The 11,114-nt window shown below is 36.6% G+C and overlaps 1 protein-coding gene across 1 annotated transcript; it reads left to right on the top strand.

Moving 5' to 3' along the window:
- Nucleotides 1-9,835: 9,835 nt before the first annotated feature.
- LOC130956982 (protein FAR1-RELATED SEQUENCE 5-like) lies at nucleotides 9,836-10,753 on the top strand. Its single transcript, XM_057883898.1, has one exon. It carries the CDS (start codon nucleotides 9,836-9,838, stop codon nucleotides 10,751-10,753), a length of 918 nt encoding a protein of 305 aa, XP_057739881.1.
- Nucleotides 10,754-11,114: the final 361 nt, after the last annotated feature.

Below are 11,114 nucleotides of genomic sequence, written 5' to 3'. Positions count from 1 at the left end.
AATAAAATTATTAAATTGACTCACAATACGATAATTATTTATGGTGTATAACACCCTACCATACAGAGTCTTATGCTTAAGTCATAATTCAGAGATGGCAAGGTATTACGACCTCTAAAAATAATATTTAGTACGTATAGTAGTATGAATAATGTTTATAGCTAGGAGCCTTTGAAGAAAAAAGGTAAAACAAAATCGTAGCTCGAAAGCGCAACACTCCGATTGATAACGTAACGAATAAAGGAAACGAGCTAATGCGAGATTATATATATATATATATATATATACAAAGGAGTGCCAAAAATAGAAATATCAAAACTCAAAATCCGGTTGCGGAGATGACCGGTATATACATGTAAATATATAAAGCAATAAACCCCAAAGAAACCCAAAGGGTCAAGAATACAAAAACCTATTCTCCAAAATCTGCTCTAAGAGGAGTCATCATAATTTGTATTATTAGTGGAGATAAAAGTATCTAAGCAAAAACATAGAACCAAAATAAAGTCCCGAAAACAAAGGATCTTCGCTAAACCAGAAGTCTCCAGCATGCCTCAGCGAGAAACCTCACGTCCTGCATTTGAAAACCATAAAATCTGCATGGGTGAGAACCAGAGGTTCCCATCATGGTAACAATTCCCACATATTTAACATGTAATATCCTCGGAAAGCCGAAGGTAATCCTAGAACTTCCAATAGATAATTCAAAGTTTATAAACAGACTAAACCATAAATGAAAACTAACTAAAGATCTTCAATCTAACTAATACTTCCCTTTCCAAATCCTTCAGACCTCCCAACCGCCAGCAGTAGTATATTATTGCAAACACAATTATATCAAACAAGAGATATACAAATAGGAAACAAATATAACATTTAGACAATTAGCAAGTAATATGCGGTCAAATAGGCATTCCAAATAATTCACATAATATGCATATGATGTATGCCTGTCCTAATGGCTGATGAGTCTCATTTGTTGGTTATAAAGCCAGCCCGACAAGTCCCGGTAGCTAACCGTTGGACTGCCCCTCTGTCGTGCATCCCCAACTTGAGTTATACTCAATATAATCATAAGTTTTATCCAACACCCTCACTGGTGTATATTCACGGGAGCGAGCTCATCCAGAACTTTCACAGTGTCCAGCCACACTTATAAGATAGGGTCAGCAGAGTATCGAGTCTCCACCTGGAGCACGTGGTGGCCACTGCTTTCACCCAGGAAAACTCGTATCTCAGATAGTGGAAATGCAACAATTCACATTTCAATCAATAAGCATATATGCATTTCATACTCAGCCATAATTCAATAATGGCTCCGCTGTAATTCGGTATTAACCCATCCATCCGGCTCATGGTTAAATCCATAACCAGCCAATTCATTAACAAATACAGCCTTTCGACTCATGGCACATAAAGCACCTCCACCGCCATCCTCCGTATCTCATACAAGCATACTTGATCATCATTGATCATTATTTATTCCCTTTCTTCATCTATAAGTTATCACATCCCCTAGTTCTTTTCTCATAACTAGGCATATCATAACAATCTAAGACATATGAGGTGAGATCGGAGGCTTAGAAACAAGAAATTTGGCTTTGAAAACTCAAAAATCAACTTTGGAGAGAAAACAGGGTCACGCGTGCGCATCGCCCACGCGCACGCGTGGAATGCCAAAAAGTACATCGACGCGTAAGCGTCGCCCACGTGCACGCGTGGATGGGAAAACAGTCAAAGGACGCATATGCGTCAGCCATGCGTACGCATGGGTGCGTTTTGTGCCCCACGCCCAAAACCAGCACAATTCCTGTACAACTCTCGGGAACTTTGGCTGGGCAACCAAATCAGCCCATCGATGCGTACGCGTGGGCCATGCGTACGCGTGGATAGTGAAACATAACTTCTCCATTTCAAATCATTTTTCACCCGTTCTTCGAATGACATAAACATCACGGATCCAATTTCATTTCTAAATAAGTTTGATACAAATCGGGGATTCGGAATCCAAGTTATGCTCCGTCAAAGTATGCCCAAAAACCACTTTTTTATGCAAAACTACAAAGTGCCATTTTCAAAACAAGCAATTTTCAACCCTTTTCAAAACCAACCAAAACATACCAAAAATCAACCTCAAGCCTTCTCAACTCATACATTAGCATTTTTATCAAATTCACAAAACACCATCCCATTATTTTAACCCACTTCACTCAATTGGCTCAATCTCAACACATTTTCATGTCATATACTCTTTTTCATACCAATTTTCAACAACACCATTTCCAATCAACTATCATTACACAAAATCAACATCAGACTCACCATCAACATGGTTTCACCCACAGTTCAACCTCAATCAGTCATCAAGCATATATCACAACATGCATTTTTCTCATACATCATACCAACAAAACATCAATATTCATAATCATATATATATGACCACACAACTATTCAACAACCTCAACAATTCAATCCCTATCTTAGGTCCTCTAGCCCAAGTATTTTCCACCACATTACATTTTAGATGCAGAAAACCGAGACCATACCTTAGCCGATTTCTTCGCTCAACCCGGAGCACTTCCAAACCACTTTTCCATAAGCCCTCAAGGCTTCAACACCTGCAAGAACAAATTTTAGCACACAAAGCCCTCTTCTAAGCTTTCTAAAATCACCTCAAGCTCCAATATACATATATAAAACACAAAAACACAAAAGCTCAATACCCAAAACCACAAATTCAATATTCTCACTAGGGTTTGAGATATCTTACCTTACCCAAGGACCAAGGGAGTGATACACTCGAAAACTGTCTCTCAACAATTTTCTACTGGCAAGTGCACCAGATTTGTCGTCAAGTAAAAACTCACTATTGAGTGAGGTCGAATACCAAAGGGATTGGTTGTTTGAGCAACTTTAATTGGAGAATTGTTCTAGTTGAGCTAAATCAGAATTGGAATTGGGATTGCACAACGTAAATTGGCAGGAAACTTAAATCGCAAGAAATTAAATGAACAGAAATTAAATTGCGGAATATAAAGAGCAGAAGCTTAAATTGTAAGAAATTAAATGGGAATGGGAATTGAGCATGAAATTTAAGAACAAAATGTAAAAGAATGGGTAAGATCAGAGAATGGGAAGCTCATTGGGGTCAGGAGATGTGATAATTCTCCGGATCAAGTTCATTTTCATCTCTTCCTCAATCAATGCATTCATTGATCTCCTTGGTAATCTTAGGTAATTAGATCACAATTCCTTGGCAATCTAATCTCTCTAAGCATGAACAATTGTCTAATTCCTTGATTTAAGTGCTCATGGAAAGAGATGAAGTTTGGTCGCTGATTATATCACACAAATTAATAGATCAAAGTGTTGGTATGATTACATGTCACTATATCCATCCAAACCCCAATCTAATCCAATGTGAGAAAGTATTTCTAGCATGATCTCCTCATTCCTCTTCCAGGGTTCAGAGGAAATCCAATTATAAATAGCTTCTTTCCTAAGATAACTATCCAATTGGATGAAAACCGAAAGTTTTCTAGCAAAATCAAGAGAAAAGAAAGAAGAAGAAGAATAAAAACTAATATTGATCCATTGAATTACACAGAGCTCCCTAACCCAATGAAAGGGGTTTAGTTGTTCATAGCTCAATTCAAATTACAAAGAAAAGAAAAAATGCAGAAAAGTAAGAAAGTACAATAGGAAAATAAAAGAAAAGTGCATGAATGGAAATCAGGGAATTGAACTCCCAAAGCCCCCCTCAGGGCCTCCCAGAGAGCTCCTTCAATCCTCAACAATTCTTCTATTTATAACCCTCTTTCCATCTTCAATTGGATCGTCAAATACTTGGATGTGGGCCTTGGCCTTGATTGAAGCAGTTATGATTGTTTCCTTGATGATGGACGTTGGCAACTATCATTCATATTCTGTATTTGTGCATTTTGGAATGAGATTAGCCTTAACGTTGGAGTCCACGTTTGATGGCCAACGTTGAATCAAACGTTTCTATTAAAATTCAGTTCTGCTTGCTATCATGTACGTTTGACTCAACATTAGAGTGCCAACATTTTTATATCCACACGTACGCGTGCTTTGCGCGTTTGCGCAATTGGGTCCAAAATATGCATCCACGCGTTCGCGTAAGCTATGCGTGCACGTGGATGCAAAAATTTCCAATTTCAGATTCTGCCTTCTCATCGTGCATGTTGGCCTTAGCGTTGGACTACAAACGCTCCCTCCAACATTGGAACATCCACACATGAGCATCACGTACGCGTACACGTGGATTATTTTTTTCTCAATTTCCAGAAAGCAAAACGTTTCGAAAAATTACACATCAAGCCGTTACTTTGTCCTCTTGTCAACGTTGCCAATTTCATGTCCACTATAGACTATTATATATGGTTGGAAAGCTCTGAATGTCAAATTTCTAACCCAACTAGAATCACCTCAATTGGACATATAAAACTCAAGTTATGCTCGTTTGAAGGGGACAGGGTCGCTGGCGTCGGTGTGCAACGTTGGAGGCAACGTTGGCACACCAACGTGGTCGAAAATGCCAGATTCTGGAGCTCAAACGCATTGTCCATCCCATACTATTATATATTGTTGGAAGGCCCTGAATGTCTAATTTTTAATGCCGTTGGGAGCGCGTATTTTGGAGCTCTACAACTCGAGTTATACCCCATGGAAGATGTCGAGGTCAGCTGGCCTAACTACATGTTGATACTATGTTCATCGTTGCACTTTCGGGGCAAGTTTTTCCCCTCAAATTAAGTACCCACCATGCAGTGCCATATATTCTTGGAAAGCTCTAGATTCAAAGCTCTAAATTGATACTTTCCAATGCTTTTGGAATCACCTCATTTGGAGCTCTGTAACTCAAGTTATTCTAGTTTGAAGTATACCCCTTCAGGCTGTGAGGAGCAACATTTCCAGCAACGTTGGAGCACTAACTTTGGCTCCAACGTTGCTTCTCTTTGCTTCCTTTCATGGCTTTCTTGTTGCTTCTTTACCTTCCCTTTTCTTAGCTTCTTCTTCTTACCTTCTCTTTGTAGTGAGCATCCTATCTCGGATTTTCTTGACTTGTTCGGTTGGTCCGGTTTAGCCCGTTCGGTTCAATCTTGGTCCGTTTTCTATAAAATTGGTATCGAAATTCTCGTCTCAATCTTCTCTATCATATTAAGCCATAAAAATCACATTTTTGGCTTTCTAGAATAATTCTCATTTATGGATTAATTAGCCATTAATTAACCAAATTTTACATGGTGATAATTATTATATAAATATTTGTTAATAATAGGATATTTTAATGAGAAAATACAAAATAGTTCTAAATTTTTTTTGGCGTACAATTATTATGATAATTACTTTATGTTATTATGTCTTTAAAAATTATTGTTAAATAGCAATCTTAATTGGTATCATTAATTGCTTATTTGTTAAATTAGTATCTATTTAATGTTAACTAATTACTAATTTAAATAGCAATAATTTAGTGTTAAATTTAGTGTTAAATAGCAATAATTATTAATTTATTGTTAAATTAGTATTTGGTTAGTGTTAAATAATTACTAATTTAACTAATTTTAAATAATTACTAATTTAAACCTAACATTTTATTGTTTATATATTAGGGATCTCATCTTATTGTTTATATATATTTGGAAATAGATAACTTAAACCTAACATTTTATATTTTATATGATTAGATTACTAAAATAGACTTATTTTATTAATAATTTCATCATATTGTTTATATATTTAGATTAACAACTCACACCAATTAACAACTCATCTTATATCTCACATGATTAAATTTCTAAAATAAACTTATCTCATTAATAATTCTGTCATATCATATATATATGTATTGAAATTGAACAACTCACACACAAACTTATTTCATTAATAATTCAATCATATTATATGTATATTGTTTACATTTAATGGTTAAAAAAATTTAAATGTAAAACAAAATTGTAAAAGAAATTGGTAAATCAATTAAATAAGTTGGAATTTTATGTTCAAAAAATATGATAAAAAATTAGATAAAAAGATTATATATATATTATATATAAATATATTATTTTGTTATATTTTGTCATTAGTTAAACCCTAAAATCAAGTTATATAGTCATAGGTATGAGTCATTTCATGCAATTCATTTATATAAAACATTTCACTATTTAAGTATATAGATCATTCAAGTGCAACTGATTCCCTTGAGTCTTGTATACTTGACGGAGTATCTGGTGTAGAAACTAATGTGGCTTCTACACATGTAGAAATGGTGTGGACAGCTCCAACAGGTGACAAGTGTGTGATTGAAGTAGCAGATGTGACCTGGTGTAGGAAATGCGTCCTCTCAATTCAGGAAGTGCAACTCCCTGCACGTGATCAGGAAACATTATCAGCTTGTGTAATTAGGCTAAGTAAGGATAATTAGTATTAGTTTAACATGGGCCTCATGTTATTGGGCCTTTTTTGTACATGTGGAATGTTTCCTAAAATGTTGATGGGCTAAGTTTTCTTGGGCTTTGTGATATACAGGACTCAGAATAAAATCTTACAGGAGAAGAAAAAGAATATAAAGAAAAAGGTGAATTGGAGAAACGAAATCAATTGGGGTTTTTATCTATAAGGGTTTTACCCAGTGTTATGAAAATCGGACCTGACCCACTGGTCGAACCGCTTAAACCAGGAACCGGCAACAAAAACGGTCTGATGCAGTGTATAAAACCGCTCAATCTAAAACCGTTAATAAACCTCTGAACCGGCCAGTAACCAGACAGTTGGACCGGACCAAAAACTGACTGGTTCATTTAAACGCTATCGTTTTGAGCTCTTTTTTTTTTCAAAAAAAAAGGAAACCAAAGCATAAACGCTCACCCTCAGGCCTCACCCACCCCCTTTCGCCCAACACGGAAACACCCCCTAAGTGAAATTCAAAATTGAAAAGCAAGGCTTGGAAGTAAAAAAATTAGGGTTCTAGGTCCTGCCGCACCGTCTGTCGCTCTCGACGCCTACGCACTGTCCGTTGTTCTCGGCGCCTCCCCACCGTCCATTGTTCTCGGCACTTCCGTGGCCTCCTCCTTCCCCGTGTCTCGAACCTAGCCACTCTCTTATAGCTCGGGACGTCGTCTAGTTGAGGGTTGGAGCTACTTGCTGTGTGTTTGTTGCCGTCGTCTCCCCGGTCTCCATCGTCTGTTTGTCGCTCTACTCTTCGTCGGAGGTTAGTGGCACTGCTTACAAGCTTACAGGGTTTTTTCACTTCTTTGGGTCTTGCTTTTATGCTCTGTTTAGTGGATTTCTGAAAGGGGAATTGAAATTAAATTGATGATTTTGTGTTGTTAAAACTCTTCTGCTGCTCTTTTTAATTTCTGAGGAAGTGTTAAAGTGGAAAAGAAGGAATAACAGTGGTCGTCGTCTGGTGGGCATCCTGCTCGGCGTTGTCTACTCGCTGTCACGCTTAGCTGCTCAAATCAAAGGTTGGTGCACATTGCTAGTGCTTGTTCTTCTTTTTTTTGTGCTCTATTCAGAAGTAAGAACAATGGGTTTAGGATTTTAGTACTGTTAATGCTGTTGTTGAATGATTAATGCTGCTGCTACTGCTGGGCTGTACTCTGTTTGGTTGTTTTTTAATGTTGTATTGAAAAAAATTATGCTTAAACTTTGATAATTCTTTGTTAACTTATCTTAAAAGTTTGATCAATATGCTGTCTGCTGAAAATGTTACTAATCTTTGTTAAAATTATGGTGAGGTGTGAGCTTTTATTTGTTCAATGTAATCACTATGTTAAAATGATACTAAAGCTTGAGCTTTTATCTGAATGATTGAGTTTTCTCTATTGTATTGAATTGAATTTATTTATTAAATTTTTTACTTAAATTTCGCTAAGTTGTATCTTGTTTTGAACCGATTTAAATGAATGATGGAATTTTTATTGTTGAATTTTTGTTGTTAAATCTTGTTTCCATTGAAAAAAAGAAACTAAAAGGAGAAGAAAGCTACCACAAACTATAGAATATTAAGTTAATTCCCACAAAAAAACATAAGCAAATGTCATGAGTTATGCAAAATATATAGACTGTTAATAAGCAGTAGCATAAATAACTTAGATCAATTCCATGTATTGAAGCTTATTAATGATCATGTTTCACAGCGATAGCATAAGCAAATGTCAATGCTTCTACAAATTATAAACTGTTAATATCTATTTTTGTACAATTGTGCTATCTATTTTAGATGTTGAGTGTTGCTAATTTTCAAAATGTCAATACTCAACCCCCTGCATATTTGGTCTATGTTCACTTATCTTTTCAATCATTTGGTTGCCAAAGAATCAAGGAGTTTTAATTTTTATTTGTTTTTTTAATGACCTTCAAGTCAATAAAATTATTGAATGTCACCTCTATGATGTATTGCACATAAGATGCTTTTTCATTAAAATTTAGCCTTATACAGAGGACATATATATTTGGTAACAGTTGTAATTGGGAACTTTCAACTGGAACTTTCTCATGTTTTTAGAGTTTTGCATATTTTTAATAAGCTTACTTGTATAAAGCACCTTATAATTTATTTATTATTTTATTTTAAAACGGTTTTTCCAGTTGAACCACGGTTGGACTAGTTGAACCAATAAACCAATAAACCAGTGACTAGAATGATTTGATGACCGGTCCGGTTCTTAGAACCTTGGTTTAACGTGTTAGATTTACGGGAAATCTGTGTGCCATCAGTGTAAAGTCGATGGCGTTAAAGGTATGAATGTGTGAACGAATTCTTAGTTGCTATTTATGCCTCTGATTTTAGAGCTATATGACTGCTTGTGAAGTAATGCAAACATAAAGAATTGTTGAAAATTCATAAGGGTATAAATGGTAATCTATTTTATAATTTAGGTGAAAAATAATTTTTTTATGAAATATCAGAATGAATAAAATAGTATAAAATTATTTGTTTGTATTATTTACTATTTCATTGTTGGATTTCATTTAGTTCGATGTAATTTAACATGATAAGCTTATATTTGCTATCATGAAGTAAAAAATAAGAGTCAAATTGAGATGTTGTTGACGTTTAATGAAAAGAATATATATAAGAGTGAAAATCAGATGAACAACTTGTTCCAAACAAAAAACATGATCATGACGGTTTATGTAAGTATTCAGTAGATGAGTTGTGAGTTGTGGTAAACTGAAATCGGTGATACTAGGCCTTGGGAATTTAAGTTAGAAAATCTATTAGACCACTTGTTTAATGTAGTCATGGTAGTGTTATCTGAATTTTGAGTAATTGTTATTTAATTTAGTATCTGCGATGAAGTGTGTGGTGGATGCAATTTTAGTAGTGGTTGTATTTGTGGAGTGATACTTGTTAGTGTGAATGTGCCTAGTACTGACGGAGGGTTTTGTAATGTGTCACAGAAATATTAAGTAGTAGCAACATTCCATTCCTTCTTGGACTTGGAATATATTAGGGAGCGTGAGGAAATTAGATGGCGAGTAATTCCTTTAAAAAAATTTTATTTTCAGATGGAATACACTGGTCATAGCAAGAAATTCTGCATGGAGGATGAAAGCGAATGTTTTGGCGAAGTAGTCAGTTCAAATGCTGATGAATTTGATGTTGAGCAATTGGATCCAAGTAGGCAGGATGACCTATCAGATTATGGAAATGTATTTGGTCTTACTGCAGCTGAAATAGAGAACAAGGTTTCAGAACGAAGAGCGAGCAAGGTTTTCAGATTCTATATGAGGTTGGGATGAGGTTGAAAAGCACTATAATAGATTAGACAGAAAAAGATGTCATAAGCCTGAGACACGAATGAACTGCCAGGCTAAGTTGTCGATATATCTTGACAAAGAAAGTTCGAACTGGAAGGTCCAGAAAGTCATCCTCGAGCACAACCATGACTTAGTAGCTAGGTGTATGGTACACTTAATTCCAAAGTTCTGTCGGGTTTCAGGTGCGGCAAAGGATCAGCTAGATGGTATGCAAAGTTATGGGCTACCTACGTCAAAGATTCTTAGGTACATGCTAGGGATTGCGGGGGGGGGGGGGGGGGGGGGGGGGTATTCACTATTGGGTTTCACAAAGAAGGATGCTTATAACTACCTTGACCGGACTAAGCGCGCAAGGATTGCAGATGGGGATGCAAATTCTGCCATTGTCTATTTAGAGGGAAAGGCTTCTGTGGACCCCATGGCAATGGCGAGGTATAACCTGACTAAGGAGGGTATGTTGTCCAACTTGTTTTGGGCCGATGGAATGAGCAGAGTTGATTACCAACACTTTGGTGATGTCCTCGTGTTCGATTCAACGTACAAAAAGAACAAGTATAGGAGACCGCTTGTAATATTCTCAGGTGCAAACAACCACAAACAGACGACTATCTTTGGATTCGGGATAGTGTTGGACGAGACGATTACTTCGTACAAGTGGATGCTAGAAAATCTTCTTGAAGTGATGTGTAATAAATTGCCATCTGTTGTAGTCACAGATGGCGATGATGCCATTATTGCAGCAATTACGGAAGTTTTTCCTAGTGCAACCCATCACCTATGTGCTTGGCATCTACAAAAGAATGTTACATCTAATGGGAACGAGCAGATGTTCAGGAACTTGTTTTCAAGGTGGTTGTATGCGGATATGTCGATATATGACTTTGAAGCGGAATGGGCTGAAGCAGCGGATGAATACGAGTTACATGATAAGTTGTGGGCAATGCAGATGTACGAATAGAGAAAGATGTGGGCGAATGCATACCTTGGCGACAAGTTCTGTGCTGGGTTTCGTACCACATTGCGATGTGAGGGTATAAATTCCCATGTGAAGAAATTCCTTAGCTCGAAGCACACTATACTGGAGCTTGTGCAAAACCTTGAGCTAGTCCTTCGTGAATATCGTAACAATGAGATGGTTGCACAGTTCAACTCCATTTATAACATCCCTATTATGACGACGTGCCTTGATCCAATCGAAAAATGTGCTGCCATGGTATATACGCGGACCATTTTCACCAACGTGAAAAAGGAGATAGATGCGGTTGGAGCTCTAAACTTTGTTAGTAAGCGGAGGGTGTCGACGACGGTAGTGTACACAA

This window comes from Arachis stenosperma, chromosome 10, assembly GCF_014773155.1.
Source record: "Arachis stenosperma cultivar V10309 chromosome 10, arast.V10309.gnm1.PFL2, whole genome shotgun sequence".
NCBI classification, from domain to species: Eukaryota; Viridiplantae; Streptophyta; class Magnoliopsida; order Fabales; family Fabaceae; genus Arachis; species Arachis stenosperma.
The sequence above is the reverse complement of the archived record's forward strand: the minus strand, read 5'-3'. Positions and strand labels throughout refer to the sequence as shown.

What these genes read in the sequence shown, in the direction of transcription:
- LOC130956982 (XM_057883898.1), top strand. Translation starts at nt 9,836, where the DNA reads ATGAACTGCCAGGCTAAGTTGTCGATATATCTTGACAAAGAAAGTTCG.